This window comes from Myotis myotis, unplaced genomic scaffold, assembly GCF_014108235.1.
Source record: "Myotis myotis isolate mMyoMyo1 unplaced genomic scaffold, mMyoMyo1.p scaffold_m19_p_5, whole genome shotgun sequence".
Classification (NCBI taxonomy): Eukaryota; Metazoa; Chordata; class Mammalia; order Chiroptera; family Vespertilionidae; genus Myotis; species Myotis myotis.
This window is the reverse complement of record NW_023416357.1, coordinates 25,344,076-25,365,185: the sequence shown is the minus strand read 5'-3', so window position 1 is coordinate 25,365,185 and position 21,110 is coordinate 25,344,076. Positions and strand designations below refer to the sequence as shown.

The 21,110-nt window shown below is 38.5% G+C and overlaps 1 protein-coding gene across 9 annotated transcripts in view; it reads left to right on the top strand.

Moving 5' to 3' along the window:
* The window catches only part of ADCY2 (adenylate cyclase 2), a 283,437-nt gene that overhangs the window by 195,004 nt on the left and 67,323 nt on the right, over window positions 1-21,110 (top strand). For all 9 annotated transcript variants that reach the window (XM_036309124.1, XM_036309130.1, XM_036309126.1 and 6 more), the window contains exons 7-14: window positions 484-611; window positions 3,432-3,590; window positions 4,363-4,495; window positions 5,825-6,001; window positions 9,602-9,645; window positions 13,168-13,248; window positions 17,051-17,120; window positions 19,423-19,520. In XM_036309124.1, the coding sequence (XP_036165017.1) occupies window positions 484-611; window positions 3,432-3,590; window positions 4,363-4,495; window positions 5,825-6,001; window positions 9,602-9,645; window positions 13,168-13,248; window positions 17,051-17,120; window positions 19,423-19,520 (890 nt within the window). The remainder of the gene's footprint in view (window positions 1-483; window positions 612-3,431; window positions 3,591-4,362; window positions 4,496-5,824; window positions 6,002-9,601; window positions 9,646-13,167; window positions 13,249-17,050; window positions 17,121-19,422; window positions 19,521-21,110) is intronic.

Sequence of the window (21,110 nt, the reverse complement as noted above, 5' to 3'; positions counted from 1 at the left end):
GGTGCTTTATTTTATGATGGAAATGTATATCAGAAGCTACATGTCTGCAGGTAAGAACCTTTAATATAAACAAAGACTGTGAGCATAGTAGGGAATGACATCGATTCTAATTCCAGTGACGTTCTGGTCATCGTTTTCTGCCCTGGAAGATTCTATTCTGCATAGACTGTTTCATTTTAGCATCAATGTTTGGGGATGTTTACACTAAAGAGAATGAGTATTAAGTAGAAATATTTCCAGAACATTCTCTGTTTCCCCTTTCATTCCCTTTCCCTTCTTCTCCTACTTTGGCAAATGGCCATGTGAGTAATGTTGGCTCATTCTTGATGGGTAGTGAAAAGAAACCCAACTTGTTCTCATTTCTCTCCCCATGAATCCTACTCACTCTGTCAGTAGGATTAGCTCTTGATGATATTCTGCAAATTTAAATTCTCATATAAGTGCTTTAATGCAACTGAAATTCTGTGAATTTTTTTCTTCCAGGAGAATGAATGTATGAGAATAAAAATTTTAGGAGATTGCTACTACTGTGTGTCTGGACTCCCAATATCACTCCCCAACCATGCCAAAAATTGTGTGAAAATGGGACTGGATATGTGTGAAGCCATAAAGTAAGTGTAATGCTTAGTAAGATCTTCTTTAAACAGTTTAATAATTTTAGTTGCAGTTCTCAGATGCCACTATCTGTATTTATCAGTCTACTGGCATTAAATGCATTATTGTACATTTAAATGTAAACATGCAGGGATGGGGGGGGGGCGGTAATGTGGGGATAAAGACACATATGTAATAACTTAATCAATAAAGAGATTAAAAAATAAATAAATAAAAATAAATGTAAACATGCAGAGACCCATTTACTGGTATGTGAGAAACTTGATCCAAAGTATGACTTCTCTGAGTATTTTGTATTATTATTTTTAGCCTTAGATTTTTTGCAAAACTGAGTTAGAAATCTATGGAAAAGGACAACTTTGGGGTCTTTTCAAAAGTGATTTTTAAAAATTTAAAATATCTTCTCTGATCTTAGGGAAACTGCACTCTTAGGATCCCTCATGATTTCTGACAGATAATATGGCTACACACAAATTGTAAGAAAGAAAGTAGTTTTATCACCAGGCAGCAATTAATATACAAACACAGCCCAAAACCACTTCAGCTAGTCAACAATTCTCAGCTCTGTGTGGTTTCAGTTATATGTCACCTATTTGGCTCCTACACAGCTCACAAAGTGATCCTTAATAGGTTGTTTTGTTACACCCCCCAGTAAAGGGCATTGCAGCCAATTTCAGGAATTCTTTGTTCTCTCTCACATGCCAGAGCAAGCATTTCATTCCAATTTATTAAAGCATAAGGTGAGGATGAATAAAGGAATTTTAAATTTTTAAGATGGTGAGGAGAAAGCACACACTTGGCATCGGAATTTTGCCAGATCATCTCAGGGTTTGTCACAGGATCCAGAAACATGGGTCTGTGAACGTTTGCCTGTGTTTTCCCCTCCGTGTGTGGACTCCACACTCACTTACTCAGCTCCTCGTCCCCTGTTTGCCGAGGCCTCATGGCGGAAGCACTTCAGCTGCAGTTTTGGAATGTTCCCAAGGCTTAGAGAGCGGTGTTGTTTTTTTCCTGTCATGAGAATGCAAACTGTTCTTAATCAAGGAAGTGATATTCAGGATCCTGATGTTGTAAGTCATTAAGGTTCCTCTTAAACTAGAAAATGTGTCTACTGCTGTTGCAAGTTTTAAGCAATTGCTTCACCATTTTTCTATAGATCACATAGATTGCATCTGCATGCATTAAAACACTTGGTCAGTGAATTCATTTGAACCTTTGACCAACTCATTTTTTTCTACAAAAGATACATAGGACTTGGAGACTATTTTAAAAGAGTCAAATCATCAACCAGTCAATTCTGTCACAGTGGCCATTGTAGAGTGCCTCGCCTTCCCTTTTTATGCCCTCCTGGCCCTCTGCTGACCATGTTTCAGTACAGAAATGCCACGTGGTTGGAACTGTTCTCCCTCCATGAGGTAAAATCTTAAGAACAATTATGGTTTACAACAAATTATCTCCCAAAGATGAAACAAAGTAAATTCTTCCAAGATGACCCAGGTCAAGTAATAAACTTGTATCTTGTATTGAGTGTCTACATTGCCCCAGGCCCTAAACCCACTCATGGGTATACAACCCATTTGGACAAGGCCTGTGTCTTCCCGGGGCTGACACTCTGAGAGCAGATGTGAACACAAACGGGGGTGTTAACTGAGCTCTGGGAGGTTGGAGGACCTAGGAAGGGTTCCTGTATCAACCAGAAAGCCTTCCTGGATGAGGAGAAGGGCATGCCTAAGCCACAGATGGAAGAACAGTGCAAACTGGCCCTGTGACACACACACCCTGTCAGAGAAAGGAGCCTCAGGGGAGTGGGGAGCAGAGAGAGGCATCATCATGCGCAAGGACCCACAGGTGAGGACCACACAGGGCCTGGGCTGCCATAGCACTCTTTGCTGATGGAGAGCAGAGTGTCGGGGGGCAGACCTTCTACATATGTAAATATTCTGGCTCTCCCTGTGGGCAGGAATGAAGGGTTTGGATGGCCTGCATTGTTTGTTGTCTTGGGGGGCAGGAGGGGGGGTACCATAAAAGAAGATAGAGTGAGAGGAAGGGCAGGGAAAGAAAGGAAGAGAAGGGATGGGAAGGGAATAACTTGCTATTTTTTTTTAGGAGGCCATTTATTTTTACATTGTAGGTTTGTTTCTTTTTATCATTTTTAGCAAACACCAACGGTGTCATTTTACCATTTAAGCATGACATCTCTGCCTAGTCTTTTTGAGCCGTTTAAGTTTCATTTACTGCAGCCACACCTGGTAACCCTTCCTCTTTGCTGTGTTGCAACCAACATCATTGTTTCTTTTCACATAGCCTCTCGGGATGATTCTCTCCGGGTAACTAGGGATACCTTCCTGTATGCTTCTTTTACAATAACATTTTAATTGATTAATGTACTTAGCTGGCAGAAATAAATAAGCATTGCCAAGCATTTTCCCTTAAAGGAAATTTTTCCTTTGTCTCTGTTAATGAGTTGAAGACAGTGTCCTAAGGTATTTTTAACAGCTGTTAGAAGGAAAGCGTTGGGGGGGTTGGGTGACAAAGTTGAAGGGATTAAATAAAAACCTCATAGACACAGATAACAGTATGATGATTACCAGGGGGGAAGTTGGGGTGGGGGGTGGGTAGAAGAGGGTGAAGAAGAATAATCAGAAAGAAAAACCATTTTCTGGCTCAAGGCAGTAATCTTCTGCTACAGAAGAATTCGTGACAATATTTCCAACAGTCTGAGAAATCCTGAATAATAACATGCCCAGAAAATTGGCCAAGAGTTAAAGGAAGGAGAGGCTGTCCCTGGATGGTGATGTAAGTTTCCTTCTTTTTAGGAAGGTGAGAGATGCTACTGGCGTTGATATCAACATGCGCGTGGGAGTGCACTCCGGGAATGTCCTCTGCGGTGTGATTGGCCTGCAGAAGTGGCAGTACGATGTGTGGTCGCATGATGTTACCTTGGCCAATCACATGGAAGCTGGAGGGGTCCCAGGGTAAGGCCTGACATTGGATTTCTCTCTTACGTTGGCTGCATGGTTAGAAATGATAGGTCAGAAGGTTAATAACTTACTTCTCAGTGTTGGATGATTTCTATGGTATTCATGTCCTACAGCCTCTTACATTAATCAGATAAACATGACCTGTCAAGTCCCAATTCCACCACCCCCGTGACCCCCGGTTAAAGACTGTGGATATCAGATTCTAATTATAGACTTTTACTTATTTGCAAATGTATGAATAGGGACATAAGTTGAAGATGTTTTATACTGCAGTGCAGATATGGCATTTCTCTATTATTGGTGACCTCTGAAACCACTACTATTGAAACGAGAAAACTGTGGCATCCGTCTCTGGTTAGAGCGTATTTCAGACAAGAGGTTTCCAATGCAAGTACTTTAATTTAGAGAAAAATGAGAGCAAACTTTGAGAAAGAAAACTCCTATTTGTATACAGATCAGCATGCTTTCTAAAATGCCTCTGGCAGGCATTTCAGAAAATATCCTTATATACAAAAATTCTTTATGCTCAAGCTTCCTTTGCTGTTATTCACCACACCCACCAGACAAATTTCTGTGAGTGCAGACACCTCCAAGTAGGAGTAGCTCCTGACCTCCAGGAGCATCTTTCTAAAGCCCTGGTTAATAGACTGTCAGCCTTATCACAGTCCATTTTCCCAAGAACATACAGCCTTCCCTTCATTTCTGAAGTCACAGAAATAATCTCCCTCCTTATCTATCTTGACTGTGGTTTTAAATGGAATTTCAGACGTGTCCATATTTCTTCTGTCACCCTGGAGCATCTGAATGGAGCTTACAAAGTGGAGGAAGGGGACGGTGACATCAGGGACCCATATTTAAAGCAGCACCTGGTGAAAACCTACTTTGTAATCAACCCCAAGGTCAGTATTGTAAAGAGTCTATACTGTAATTGGCCTATGACTGCTGTGATTAAAAGGCAGAGGAGCAAATTACTTGTATAAGTATGTGTTTCAGTTAAGTAAGTCTTTGCCTCTAAAATAGCTTTAAATGCATATGGCATTTTAATTATGGAGCGTGTTTTAAATAATGCATTTAAATGTATTTATTAAAGAAACAATTGAAATAATTGCTCTCTGTGACAGGGTTGTATTGTTAGTCAATGTATATGTTAATTTGTGGTGCTTCTGGGAGCAGCCTGACAGATGGGAAATTAAAGAGAAATATTTTGCTTAGGCCCTCAGATGATAAAAAATCAAATGAGATGGAATAGGATAAACATATAAGAAAGGGAATAAAAGGAATTTCTAAAATATTAACAATAAAGTATCACATATATATTCGTGCGAGGACAGGGGTATACAGACACGTGTAACTTTCATACAGTAACACCCTCTGTTACTGGAAGACCTTCCCACCCATCCAGAAGGCTGGGACTCGACTCCTCCTCTGTTCATGCCACATGTCCTCCAGAATGAGGGCCTTAGAGCCCTCATGTCCTTTAGCCTCTCAACTCCTGACAAATGAGTGTTATTGCTATTTAAAGATTCAGATTCCAAGACTCTGAGTGTTTATGTAACTTATCCTAAATCACACAGCTTTAAATGGTGCACATATAAGCAAGAAACACTCCTAAACTGTCAAAACCAGTATTATAAAGTCAACAGGATCAAGTGTGTGGATGTGTGGATATCTACTCATGGTGGTCTCCTTCAGACCCTAGGTTTACCTTTGGTGGCAAACTTTAGTTCACTGTGACAAGCAGGAAAAACTGTGGGATGATGAGGGGAGAGGGTACCATAAGGAAAAGGCAAAAATAGAACCTGAAAACGTTGTGTTTAGGCAAAGAGCACCAAATCATGGGTAGATAAGACCATTTAGCATTAGAAAATAGCTTCAATATCTATTCCTGTCACTTTACTGAAACTCACCATCAAGAAACAGTTAGAACAGATCAGCATATCTGTTTAAAAATTTACTTTTTATAAAAATGTTTATGAAAATGGCTATTTTTCCTAAGTTTAAATTACAGGTAACTTTTGCTGCCTGGGGGAAAAAATGACTCAGCTCAAACAGCTTATAACACTGCCTGCCAGTAGCACAGAAGGAGTGAGGGCAGAAGCCATAGAGGTGAAGGGGTGATGTTAGAGGAAGATGCTTAGTCAAGGGAAACTTCTTGATGGGGTGGAGCAGGTAGGAGGGGTTGTGCAGCTTTCCCATGCCAAGTGTAATGATTAGTTCCTCACCCCAAGGGAGAACGACGGAGTCCCCAGCACCTCTTCAGAACTCGTCACACCCTCGATGGAGCCAAGATGAGGGCCTCTGTGCGCATGACCCGGTACCTGGAGTCCTGGGGGGCGGCCAAGCCCTTTGCACACCTGCACCACAGAGACAGCATGACCACAGAGAATGGCAAGATCAGCACCACGGTATGTCCTCCACGTTCCAAAGCATCTTAGCGCTAAATGAAGGCTTGTTCCCCAAACCAAAAGGCATCCATCGCCTGCCAAAATAACTTAAAATGAAGCAAGTTTACCATCTCTGACTTCTTGGAGAGGCCCCTTAAAAATAGCTATTAGGATATGAATGAGTGCCAACCCCACATTGCTAGGGCTTTTAACCCAGAGCGATTTTGCATTAGAACTTTATAATCCTAAGACTGCATTATTGACAACTGACTGTAGCAACTGAATACAGTTGAACTTTTTTGAAAATCCAGGTTTGTGTTTTGTGCTTTGTTTTTGCCATCATTCAGTAGAAAACCTGAGCATCTTAATAAAAGAACAAGTGGAGGCATAATGTCCTTGGAGTTTGAGCAGCATTATTAAGATGGTCTCTTCATCACCCAAATATTCAGGCTGTGGCGGCAGCAATGTACATGCTATTATTGTAGTTCCTTGTTTATATCACTCCAACTTCCATCAGAGAATAAACTCTCAAGGTTCTTTACAACAGGGACATTTTCAATAAGATGGCTGCAATGCAGATAGAAAATAGAACCATAGAGGAGAGAGAAATAAATATAATTAAGCACTTAGACTAATCCCAATGGTATCATTAGATTTTAACATGATCTCTGAGTAAAATTAACTCTAATAGCGATGGAGTTGGGGTAAAGAAAGGAAATGGAATGTTATGTATTTTCCATTACTTCTGAGAAGAAACATACCAGGTTGTCAGGTGAAAGTGGGCACTTCCAGTTTTCCTGTGTTCCAAACCTCCCAGCATGTCACGACACACCAACATTTATCTTCCAAAGACAATGGAAGAACAATGCAAACTGGCCCTACAGGTACTACAGGCACTACAGGCTCAGCATTCTTGTTTGACTTAATTATGTTTCTCCTCTCAACTTCCCTTGTTCTTTTTCAAACTAAAAAATAAATGTGGCTTGACAGAAGACTATGACCTACCAGACCATCAGTAAAGGAGACCACCAGGACAAGTCCTAGAGGAATTTGTATTCTATTGGAAAGAGAGAGAATATACGTAGGAAACAAAGGAACATGATCATCTTAGGAGCTGCAGAAGGCCATGATAAAGATAAAATGGAGTGATGTTCATGAGAGTGCATGGGTGATTACTCTTGGTAGGATGGCTGGGGACGTCTCAGAGAAGGAGAGGAGGAAATTAGGAAAGGAGGTGGCAGAACAATAAATTCAGTGGTTCTAAGATGGAAATGAATGTGGTCAGAGAAGATCCTGTGTGGCTATAGTGTCATCAACAATGAGCAAACAATCAGGCTGAGATGCACTAAGGTAACTGTTTAATTCACTCTACTAGTAAGTATAGTGGGAGGTCACTAGAGGATCTTAAGTGAGGAACAGGCATGGTAGAATGTGCTTTGCAATAATGGAGCAAGAGTGCAGGGGACCAAGTGAGAATGATGCTCACTTATGCTGAGATTTTAGTAGTGTATACAGTGAGAAGCAAATTCAGGGTCTACTTGGAATATAGAGCAAATCAGACTGTGGTGGAGTGGATATGTGTGAAAACGAGGATCAAAGATGAATTGACACTTCTTTTAGCGGCAAGGCTGGAAGAATGATGATGACATTAACTGCGATGACAAATGCTATAGGGAAATCAAGAGATTTAAAATGGAAAAATCAAGACTTTGCTAATGGACATCTTCAAATCAGTATGCCTTTTAGAATCTAAGTGCAGCTAGGAGGTTGGCAGCTGGATATGCAAGTCTAGAACTCAGGGAAGAGGCCCAAGCTGGAGATGTGAATGTGAGAGGGGTCAGGTTTTAGATGGTATTTAAAGCCATGGAGCTGGATGGAATTGTCAAGAAGAGAAGAGACCAAAAGAGGAGGGCCTGGAGCATCTGTGGCCTTTTAGCATTCAGAGCTGTTAGAGGAAAAGCATCCTAAGATGCTAGTATCAAGTTGTCAGTGAGAGTCGATGCTTTTATCACTCTTATGAAAAATAATAATTTGGACAATTTTGCCTCAATGCTACATTTATTATTAATGCTAATGACTAATAACCATATTTCTCATTGTGTTTGTTGTTCATCAGAAGTTGGTTGGTTGGTTTTCAAGAAATTAGAACCATGTATAAATATTAGAACATGATTTTCTGTCCTGTTTCTTATGTATACCTGTGAAAACATTATTGTCCAGGTGTTATTGATATTGTTATGGTTGTTTATTTCTCAGCAGTCTTATTGTCCCAGGACTTAACAGTGCCTGTCTCCCTCATTATCTCATCATGGGACCACAGGAAATATTTCACCTGACTTTAATCTGTTATGTTAGTGAAGATGCCTCCTTCAGGGAATGTTGCAAGGTCTAGTGCTTTAAGCTTCCGGAAGTTGGTTTATGAAATCAGAGGGACCTCTTGAACAAACTCACTTTTCTTAACTGGCTGGTTTCACTAGTCACAGATACAGAGCCTAGGGGCTGCTTTAGCAGCAAGATAAGATAACTTAAGAAAATTCCAAGACTTTGTTTAACACATGAAGCCCATATGATGGTTACTTAGCTGTGTTCCTACTCACTTTCAGAAATGATTAATAATCATTCTTATTAATACATCCCAGGATTGAACAGTTGTCATTGCCGGAAGTTAATTCTTTTATCCAATACCCTATGCAGAGCTCCATTGATTCTTGGTTCAGCAGTGATAGAGCTGGTGAATAATGTATTATTTTACTTTATATAAGAAAACTTGGAGTTTAGTTTTGTGGGGTTTTTTTTAATGTTTTACCTTTTCCTAGGTAAATGTATTCCCTTAACACATTTCTTACCCTAACCTTGGAGATAAAGCAGCAAAGAGAAGTTTCTTTAGAACCATTTTGTTTCAATTTTAATTTCCACTATAACTGTATAACGATGAATCTTGTGGTTTTTTAGATCTACTATTGACCATTAACAGTGGGTGTCCCATTGATAAACTCTGACTGGTGTCTTCCTCTCATTCTGTTTTCAGGAACTCCCAGCACTCATATGTCAAATCTTTATTTTTCAATTACAGTTTACATTCAATAATATCCTGTATTAGTTTCAGGTATACAGCATAGTGGTTAGACAGTCATATACTTTACAAAGTGGTCCCCCCAATACACATTCTTAACCAATGGCACCATTTCTTCACAGTTTAATAAGGATTGACTATAGACTTTGTGGTTATGTTTATGTTGTAAAGCACTTTTAAATATTTTTCTGATGCTAAACTACAATTTCAAATGATTGTAAGCTGTTTACATGACTCTAATAATGATTTTTCTGTAGGCCATTGTTTGAAATCATATCTTTGAATATTAAGATGTAAATGTTAAAAATCCCAACAACCAGTCTGATACTTTTGGCATCCACAGTTTATAGACGACACCAACATTTTAAATATAAACTGAGTTTTTAATCTTGTTTTACATTTATAGTTAAGTCTTTGTTCCACATGGGTAATTATATGTTACCTAACTGAAATTTCTCATGATAAAAGAAGAAATATGTTTTACATAGTTATCATCGCAATGCTATTTTAAAAGTATATTTTTGGCAACTAATATCCTTTTTTTATAGGATGTACCAATGGGCCAACACAATTTTCAAAATCGCACCTTAAGGTATGGTATATGTTCCATTTTCTGATTTTTAAAAGCTCACTTTTTATTTATTTCTGAAAGTAATTGTCATAAATTATAGTAATTTTGAAGGCTACTTCTTCTAAAAGAGCAGCTACTTGTGAAGAGCCCTATTAAATTGCTCTCAAGCTTCTAAAAATAGGATTATTAGTATCATGTTATTAGAATTGAGAGAGGGGAAAAAGAAAACACCACCTGGTAATCACTGTAGAACTTGAAATTATTTTCTTAAAATGATTCTTCCTGATATTAATATATAGCAAAAAATGGAATTTTCTTAAAATGAGTATGGTCCTTAAAATTACATTTTTCTGTTTTGAATCTTAGAAATAAAAGCAAAAGAAGTCTAGCTTTTCTGTGGTACAAAGTAGGGCTGCCCAACCTCTCTAAAAAGGAAAAAAAAACTTCCCACACATGTCTCCAGGCCCCAGTCACCACCCATGGTAGAACTACAGGCACTAATATCTTTTATTTCCACGTTCCTCTAGCTTTGGGAGTTGGAATTATACGGTAGTATTGATTTGGGGATGAAGTATTTCTTATTGAATTAAGTAGGATAATTCATGGAAGGCCCAAAACTCAAGCCAGTTTTTTTCCCCCACAAAGAAGTGGGTTTATTCTTACAGAAAACACATTATATCCAAGTAAAAAGTAAACACAATTAGGTAGATCGTTCCCTGCAAAGCATGGCAAGGAGTGCACATCACCCCAGAATCCCTCTAGGTGACTTGGTTGTAATGAGCTCTACTTTATATTTTGTGTAACATTTGAACTTTTAACATTGAGATAGAACACCCATAGCCCTCTGTTACAGGGATAATTGGGTTCTGGGCCTTTGAGGCATTATGTTTGAAGTGACAAGTGCCACATTAAAGAGAACCCCAGCCAATTTTAAGGAATATCATGGACCCATAGCATACCTTAAGAGTGTGTGACTCTTCCGGCCAAGCAAGCGCTAGCAAGTCTGCGAGCAACTGTGCACAGAAATTTTGTGACCATCCTTTCACTTTATTCTCGATGTGTCTTCTGTTGTCTATCTGCCCCTCCCTGAAATTGTGCTTCAAGAACCTGTTTTCTGAAATGACAGCAGGAAATGCCTAGTGGACCACCAGGGTTATGTGGGCAGTGTCTTCTGGGATGACTGCTGTCTGGAAGACAGTGATCAAAAGCTATCCTTTGTATCTGGACTAGGCATGTGGAAAATCTGATTTCGTCCTTAGTATTCTTCCAAGACAGACCCTATGGCCATTATCCTTTAAGAAGGGAAGACACTGAGGTGCAGGGGGTTAAACGAATGCCCAGAGTCGGCAGCTGGCAGAGGTGAGGCCAGGATGTGTGTCCTAACTCTGGTGCCAAAGCCTGCGTTCCTCATTGCTCTCCTTTCCTGTCTGCCTTCTCAAGGGTCCCCTCCATGTCTGTTCCCCTTGCCTCTGTGGTGGGTGATCTCTGGTGACCCTAAGGGCCTCATGGAGATAGACTTTCAAACCAGCCTTACCTGGGCTTCCCTCGAACACCCTGGCTTTGTCACATGGCCTACATCATAAAACCTCTCTGAGCCTACAGCCTGGCCATGAGGCAATGTCCATGCTATTGAGGCATCATCTGAGCTAACACACAACCTCCTCCATGTCTCCTTAGATATAAAAACCCTAGTGTGAGGGTGGGACAGGTTAGAGAAGGAGCTCAGGAGAAATAATGGAGAGAAATTGGAAAGAAATAGGGGTTGGGGACAGTGAGCAATGGAGAGGCCATCGGTGAGGCCCAGAGGCAGAAGCAAGGACTGGAAGATCAGAAATGCTGAAAGTCAAAGAAACAAAGCCCTGGTTGGCAAGTTAAGAACTCCTGGTGGGTAGATTATGAGACCTAGCGGTATCTATTATTTCCCTAGCAGAATTCACCAAATTACAGAAGCAAGAACACTGTCTGTAGATTAGTAATTTTTGTCCAGATAATTAGTGAATACAAAGGTAAAAAATCATATGCATTTATTGACCACTGCATGTGCCATGCTTACTGCATTGACCGCTGTACAGGCATTGCCCAAGCTAATCCCAAAACAGATTCACGAAGGCAATGTTATTGTTAGCCACAGGCATAACATTGAAGGATTTTGTTTTTCCGTGAATTCAAGGACCTACAACTGTTTCTTCTTAGACTTAGAGAGATTTTGAGAAAAAGAAAGCCACCAAATTGAAGTCAAGAAACTCAAGTCCAGTGAAGGGCTGATTAAAAACAAAACAAAAAGTCTAAAGTCAAAATAGATCCTCCCTGTAAATTAGAATTAGCCAGACTAGATGATTGCTAAAGTTCCTGGCTTTAAAAAAAAAAAGATAAGATAAATAATTTGTCTTCTTCAAGCAGTTTGGAATATGACATGTCAATACCTCTTGGTTCTGTATCTGCATCTGGGTCACTTAATATTATTCTGGTTTTGAACCAAGACTGTCCTTGGCCTGTTTAAAGAAGACAGGACTTGAAGACACAAATCCACAGATGCTGATGGAATTGCAATGTCCATCATCTCATTAATGATGATTCCATGAGATTAATTACAGATAACTATGACATTGCATATTGATTGGCTCTTCTTGTCTATATCTAGAGATAGTTCTGAACTCAGAAAAGTGTTATTTTTATTCCAGAATAGAAAGTCTATTCAATCAGTAATTTAACCAACCAGAACACAGAGAAGCCATGTACTCACTGCACATCCCACTCAGGGACCTGTCACACCTAGACTTAGGCACAGGCTGGTGCAGGCCAGTTGGCGAGGGCCAGCCTGTGCTTTCGTTCTTTGCAGGTGCTTAACTTTTTAAAACATTTATTGTTTTGGTTTTCTCATGCTAATTGTCAAATTAACCTTGTGAAACTCACTATGATTTTGGCTTAATTTATTTACAAAGCATATTACAGCTGAAGGTTATTTGCTTCCACTACCAAGTGAATGGTCTGCAAATATAAGCGGGGTTTTCTGTGAATTGTGCTTTCAAACATTGAGGAACATTTAAATACATACAAATAAGCTTTGATATGCCTAAAAAAGACGGTAGTTCTTCAAATTCTTGAAAACGGACCAACGAAAACATGAACAAGGAATAACTATTTTGTCAACTAAACTGAATTTTTGCAGGGGAATTTCCAAGCCAGTGTGTTCTGTCATAAACTAAAGTTTATAAAGGCAACCAGTCAAGGGCTAATGTGTCTTGTAGGACAAAAAGTTCTTTCATCTCCAACACCAAGCACCTATCCTTCAGTGTTGCTTTTGATTACCAAGAAAAATTTCACTCTAAGTGAAGTAAGGCCACATTTTACTGCACCAAAAACTCAAGTCAGTTCTGTCGATTCATAGAGTGGCTGCTGTTAATAAAGAAAAGGCTGTTCATGGATTCATTCTTTTTACTTGTTTAACAGAATTAAACAGAGGTTTTGGCATCATAGAAAAATTGGGTTAATGTTTAGTTTATTAATAAGATTCTTACCCATTGCATTTCCTTTTTCATGTAGAACCAAGTCACAAAAGAAACGATTTGAAGAAGAATTGAATGAAAGGATGATTCAAGCAATTGATGGGATTAATGCACAAAAGTGAGTTCTTCTTAATCTTAAATTATCATTCATCTGGATAATTTCAGAGATGATATTTCAAACCCTATTATTTGGAAAGATTGTTATTTCCTGCCTAATAAACACTCTCCAAGTAAATTACTAATAAAAAACATGAGATGTAAACATGGAGAGAAAAATCATAGCAAAATGTGTTCAGGAGGTCATATGAAAGGATCAGTAGGAATTCCTTGTGGGAAAAACTTTAAGTTATAGTAAGTATCACTATCCATTCAGAATTCATTTATTCCCATGCAAAACCAGAGAACATGGAGCTACCCATGTTCCAAATTGTGGAAGAGTGTTATGCATTAGAATCTGAATTCATGAAGGCAATGGAAGTCAAGACCAGGTTTTTCTGAGGTGGGGGCACAATATTGTTCAGTCTGTGAAGTCTATAAATTCTGTGAATGTCTATTCAGTCTAGGAATTGTTGTTATAGTTTTAAATGGTCCAAGAAATGCCTAAAAATAATTAAAGAAAGTAGTGGCATTCATGGCCTGGACAGAACAGTCACATTCATCAGCCTCTGAAACCACACCAGGTGCATGTGCATTCAATAAATGTCTGTTGAATTAAGTTGTAGTGTAAACATCAGGAGGTCCAAATAAAAAGCTCCATGGAAAAGTTTCTATCCTAATGGAAACCCGACTATCTAATTTTTATCATGAAAGTTGACTCTTGAAAAATGTAAATGATTTTCACCTAGAGCTCTGCCTCCAAAATTAAGTTGCATATCTTTGCAAAATGTGTGCTTCCTCTACATTGTTCATTTTAAGAATTTGTTTTAAAATATTTATAGGGTTTATGAGAAGATTACATGAGAGTGTGTGTGTGTGTGTGTGTGTGTGTGTGTGTGCGCGTAATTGAATATATACCCAATAAAGTATTAAAGTATCTTGGTCGGGCTACAGTTGTAATTCAGATATACTGGCACAATGAATTAACACCTGCCTAAAGATCCTTTATGTGCCCTAAATGCAACATGTGGCTTGAATTAAGTCATTTCCTCAAGTATCAGTCCAGTGTTCGTGGCTTACAAAACTCAGTGTTAGGTGCTAGGGACACAAGGAAAGAGAAACCTGGTCTTGAGCACTTCCTGCTACCTACAGGACACAGACAGATAGGAAACTAAAATCTGGACTGGAATTAGGGGGCTTTTCAACTTAATGATGAGCTGGTTTTATTTCCCCTTTATAAATTTCACTCATTTTATTTCCAAGCTTATATAATTCAGGAGCATTTTTAAATTAGATCTTTCTCAATAAAGAAAAAACTTTTAATAAGCTACCTGTATACATGATTTATAGTTTCATAAGTACACAGTTCTGGAAATGAGTATAGTAAAAAATATATCTTAAATTTTATTTTCTGTCCTTTTTCTATATTAACCAACCTTTGATTCCTCCAATTAGTCTCATAAAAGGACAATTACATATTTCTGCAGCTAATGTAATAATAAGAACTGCCAAAAATGTCTGTTTCCCTGAATCTAAAGATTATACCCTTGAATCAAAAAGTATTATTGCCTGGTCGGCATGGCTCAGTGGTTGAGCATCAGCCTATGGACCAGGAGATCACAGTTCAGCTCCCCGTCAGGGCACGTGCTGGGTTGTGGGCTCGATCCCCAGTGGGGGGCACGTGGAAGGCAGCCGATCGATGATTCTCTCTCATCATTGATGCTTCTATCTCTCTCCCTTTCTCCCTTCATCTCTAAAACCAATAAAAATATATATTTTTTAAGTATTGTTATATATGGTTCCCAGTTTTAATGGTGATTGTTCTGGGACACATTACTGACTTCAGTGCAAGTCTTGTCTTTGAGTCTTGTGGGACATTCACACTCATCATGGTCGGCACCATGAGAGTCTTCCTAACTCTCCAGGGCTTCCGGGCACAGCATATCCACATAGACCTGGAGATTTCCCTCCCCAGACGTGCTGGTCTCCTGGGGTAACTTGTCGTTAACCCAAATCTGAGACCTCATGTACACTTAGGGGCCCAAAGTCTGAAATCAGTAAGTGACTGATTCCTGGATAAAGTGTAACAGTTCACCTGGCCTTTTCTCCTGGATCCTCAAAGGCCTTTATCCTTTATTTCCCGAATGCCTCTCAAGGAGCCCAAATCCATAGGCAGGTGCACAATGGATTGGAAAGTTCTATATTAATAAATTCATGTGAATTGATTTTTGTTTGAACAGATGTAATTTTTTTGGAATTTTATGTAAAATATCATTTTATCTCCAATATTTTCATATATGTATAGGTTCTCTCTTCCCATATATATAGATGTAGACATAAGGTTATATATACTTGTAGAAATATATATATATATATATATGCATCTTCATTATAATTCAGGTTATTATATTTGTAATTATAAATATAGTTAAGAGAAGTTAGGAAAGGAGAAATATAAATTCATCATTTAATGACTCAAGCCAGTTGGTCATTGTTGGTGTTTATTTTTAGATATTTTTCTTGATGCACACATTTCAATTTTATTTTTTTTACTTAACTTTGTTTCAGAAAATTTATGTTAATTTATGGCCAAATGCATGATTATATCAGGCACTGCGCACCCGGCTTGCTTGGTCATATGTCTGGTGTCTCCGCTTAGCTTGTGATTATATAGAGCATTCCAGTGAAAAGTTCTGTCATTAAGCTCTCTATTTCAACTACTTTCTTAAGATAGATTTTTGTGAGTCAACCAATGAGTAAGCGTGCATACTTCCATATAATTTTTATTTTTTTAACATCTGAGTGATATGTATGTATTTATTCACATGTGTTTATGTTAACATAATATTAGTGATCTGAACTGCTTGATTCTTATATTAGTATTTTCAACTGATATTTTTGTAAAACATGTTCAAATACTATTTTTATTTTATAGAAATAAAAAAACCATAACGATGATTTTACTTACATGTGAAATCTAAGAAACGAAATAAATGAACAAACAGAACAGAAACAAACTCATAGATACAGAGAACACTTTGATGGTTGCCAAATGGAAGAGGGCTTGAGGGATGGGTGAAAAAGGTGTATGAATTAAGAAGTACAAATTGGTAGTTACAATTGTCAAGGGGATGTGAAGTACATCATAGGGAATATAGTCAATAATATGTTAATAACTATGTGTGGTGTCAGATGGGTACTAGATTTATCATAGGGACCACTTCATAAGTTATATAAATGTCTAATCACTAGTCGCACACCTGAAACTAATATAATATTGTATGTCAACTGTAATTATATGTATTTAATTGAAAAAATATTATAAAGAAAACAAAACATAACATAACAATGAAAGTATTTTCAGTAAGGGTAAAAGAAGCAAAATCTCCTTGCCCAGAACTTGAAGGGACTCTAAATGGGTTTGACATTCTGTAATGTGTTGCTTGGTATAGACGCAGAAATACAGTGCTTCTCTGTGGACCAAATACTTCAGGACATAACACTACCATGTGATTTCAGTAAAACATCAGGGAACACATTTAATAACGTACTTGAATCCCTAGTTATTTAATTAGGATAACTTGAGTTTCAAGCTGGTACAACAGATGGTTGTTAATATCAAATTTTTCAAGGAGGGCAGTGTGAATAGGAATATTATATTTGCGGACTCCATATCCAGTTATTTGGCATTGTACCTTTTTTAAAATATTCAATTTTGGATGATTTACAATAAAGAAAGAAGAATGCAAGTGACTTTTTTAAAAGTAGTTCCAGATGTTTGGTTGGAGGTTTTGTTTTATGATGTCTGCCCTTTTTATTTCTAGGCAATGGCTCAAGTCCGAAGACATTCAGAGAATCTCATTGCTTTTCTACAATAAAATACTGGAAAAAGAGGTAAGCTATATTTTTCTTTAAAATCAATCACTTTTTATGACATTTTAGTTTTTCAAATTTCTTCATAAAATTATACTCGTGTTTTTTCTTATTTGTGACATTTAAACTGCCTCTAGCTATCTCCAAATCTTTCTACCTTTTCTACAATTCTTCCATGCATATATTGTTTTGTCATAGTTCTTGGAACCAAGCTTCATCTCTGGCTAGTCATCATTCTCAATACTCCTGGTGGTATATGATGTCTGGAACACGTCTGAGATTGGGAGCTTAAAGAAAGGAGCGTGGTTTAAACAAATTCTTCCTGATAAATTTACAGTGACTTTGCACAAATTATTTCAACTTTTTGACAAAAAATATGAGATTTACAGTCAACGTGTTTGGGAGAATTAGGAACTTCAAACTTTTAGGTTTTGTTGCATCTAAATACTTTCACATTATGACTCATAAAGTAAGAGCTATTTCAGGCACACATAATAAGCAGACATTTAATTTTTACATGTCAAGTTTAACATGGATTTTCTAAAATGAATTAAATAATTATTATAGAAAAGACAACTGCTCTAGGTCAGCTTTATTTGATTTGCCTTTTGTTTTGTGTTGATACAAAAAAAGGAACACTTTAGAGGCGATTTTTATTATCCAACCATGTAATTACAGTCTTAGTTTGAACAAAAGCTACTGTATTTAAAATGCTATTAAGGGAATTCAGTTCATTGTTTTATGGATATTGAACAGAAAAAAATCAAATACCAAAATTTCTCCCAAAATTCATCAGGGTTGGATTATGCAGTTACACCAAAATTTTCTTTTTTTTACTAGTGGTCAAGAAGATCAATTGTCTGCTTCTAAGTCAACATATTGACTACAGATGGTTTACCAAATTGATGTTTTATATAATTCATTACTATTATTTTGACCATTTTTTCCTTGAATAACTTTAACACATACTGATGGTTACTTAATGTGTAAATGGTAAAGCAGTCCCTTCCTGGTAGAAGTCCATCTCCTTTATTAATTCTACAACTCATAGCTCTGCACAAAGCCCAGCAGAAGGGAAAAGATAAGGATATAATTGAATGCGTAGAATGTAATCACATTTCTGTGCTTTTGCTAATGTAGCTCCTTCATCAACGTGTAAATTATCCCGGCTAGTAAGTCACAAAATTCATCAGAAAAACATTCTAGCAAATAGAAGGTGATTGTCGTTTTAAAATGCCACTTTTGCTGACATTGCCCATGAGGACATATTTACAGAGGCCAACTTTCAGGCGAGGTTGAGAGAGCATTGAGATTTAAGCTTGCTTTTTGTCCATCTATCCCCAGCCTGCTCTTCAGCCCTGCAGGAAGGATACAAGGTAGCAAGGAAGCAAGGAAGAGAAACTTCAATTCACCACCCAGAAATCCAGCATCCCTCACTAAAACCCCAGTGGCTAAAACCCCAGCAATTCATACTATAACTTCCCATAACTTGGGGAGCAGTCTGTGCAGATGCAGCTAATGCAGCCTGCCAGTATTGTCCGGGGGTCGATAGCATGGCCACAGAAACTTTATTTCCTTTCATTTTATTATAAAACTCTTTTGAGAAGCAGTCTAGTCTCAGCTGCAACTTTGGCTGTCGTTTTTCCTGCATAACTCAGGCAGGGGCAGTCCCAGGTGGGCAGCTACACTGGTCAGTGTACGGTCCTGAGTGGGATCGAAAGCCGCGTGGACAAGTGGAAAGAATGTCCATCAGCCAGGCTCAGACAAGCAAACAGAATGAATGTGGACCTAGACAAAGCCCGCCGGGCTTCTCTAGCTTGTAAATTTACACATTACCTCTAAGTAGCACTAAAATAAATAACAAAATAAAAGACTAAAACTAGTAAATTGAAGGAGGAAATTACATTTTCTCAGTAGCATTCAAAAGTGAAATATTAAGTGAAAATTTATTTGCTTTCCCCAAATAACTGTGGGCAACAAGGGAACCAGGGCTCCCACACAGATCACTCAGTTCACTGGCCCATCAGTCACTCACTTGTCAGGTGCTCTATCTCCTTGATGAAGTGATTGATTCAGTTACCTTTAAATGCGTTTCTGAACAGGCCGGCTTATATAAGTCACGGTCTTTGGAAGTTACAGCTCATTTGGAGGGAGGAAGTACTCATTGCCGGGGATGAACAGCCATCGTCCTCAGCTCGTTTGTGCCACAGTCTATAATGCAGGAGTGTGATGCATGAACTGGGTAGAGTTAGGCTGCTAGATGACTGCTTCAGCCCTGCTCTTACTGAACTGCCACTCACAGTTTCCTCCTTCTCCCCCTTAGTACCGAGCCACGGCACTGCCAGCGTTCAAATATTACGTGACCTGTGCTTGCCTCATTTTCTTCTGCATCTTTATCGTGCAGATTCTCGTGTTACCAAAGTAAGTGCATGTGGTTCTCCATTGGGACTCTCATCTGGTACCATCCTACTGGCCCATGATGCTTAAGGGTGTGAGGAGATGGTAGTTTCTAAACAGAGGGGTTATGTGCCATACCACAGTGATGGTGGAAGGGTTAGACCTCAGGATCTGTGAAGTTAAGTGGTCTCCATGCATCATGTTTAGTTATAGAAATAATGGATTTTCAAAGTGGACATGTGGATTTGTGTTCCAGTGTTTCCTTCTGCTTTGATTTTCATATTACTCTGATGCCCAGTTTAAGAAATATAGCCCAGGAAAACTTTACCAAAAAAGGCAAAATTGCCTGATGTTGTTTCTAATATACAAATAACATCATTGTATATTGAAAGTCTGCTCTGGGCACACTTAGCCCACCCATTCATTCTGATTTCACAGTCTTCTCCATGAAGTCCAGGCCCTGCCCCCATCTCTGACTGTTATAGGTCACTGTCCAACTTGCCTCTCCCAGGACAGACCTGAAACAGACAGGAGAAACCGGATGAGCTGGATTTCCCAGGTTCACACTTTGGGGTGGACTCCTGCTAGTCCCACCTATTGGTGAAAATCCAGTCACTCTATGATTCCTGGATTGTCTTTCTCCCTCACCTTCTTAATGAATGAAATGCACACCAACTGACTTCCTTTAAAGAAACAGATTTTTCCCATTCTACAGTCTAAAAGAAAAAGAAAACAAATCTCTTGTCTTTTGATAACTGGGGATATAGACATAAATTTTAAGATAAATGTTCTTTCCCCTTATTGTTACCTACTCTGTTAAGGCAAAGCAATCATTTTTAATTTAGTATAATTTAGAGCATTTGCGTTTAACTTCTGGGGCACAGCCAGCATTTGTGGGCAACTTGAATTGCTAAGGCTGGGTTACATTTTGTCTCATTGATAGAAAGCAAACTAGAAATGAAAAGTCTGTCTTTCTCTCTGTACGCGAGAGGATATTCTTCTGGACACTGAGCCCATTCAAAGGCTTTATAGAGCTATAACAAATCAAAATATTACTCATCTATGTACAATCCAAAACTATCAGACCCCTTTTAGGAAAGGGTTCCCACTAGATTTCCCCTCCCCCATAAGTTAGCATTAAAATGTGTGGGCCAATTGAGTTCTTCTAAAACTTAAGTGAAATTTGCTAATGTCAATTTACAAGTTTTTTATTTTTTAAAAAGTTAACAAATTAAGTTCCTTCTAAGTGCCAGGCCTGTGCCACATGGTTCAAGAGAGAAACAATGGTCCCAGCATGCACAAGGCTTATAGGCTGGGCATTGCCCTGGCCGGGTGGCTCAGTTGGTAGGAGCATCGTCCCAGACAACAAAAAGGTTGTGAGTTTGATTCCGGCCAGGGCACATACCTAGATTGAAAGTTCAATTCCTGGTCTGGGCATGTGCAGGAGGCAACTGATTGATGTTTCACTCTCTCCCTCTCCCTTTCTCTTTCTCTGAAATCAATGGAAGCATATCCTCAGGTGAGGATAAAAAAAAAAGTTCTTACATCTCTGTCATGTATTTGGATTAAAAATTTATACAATCTTCTCAGAGAGCAAAATAATAAAACATTCTC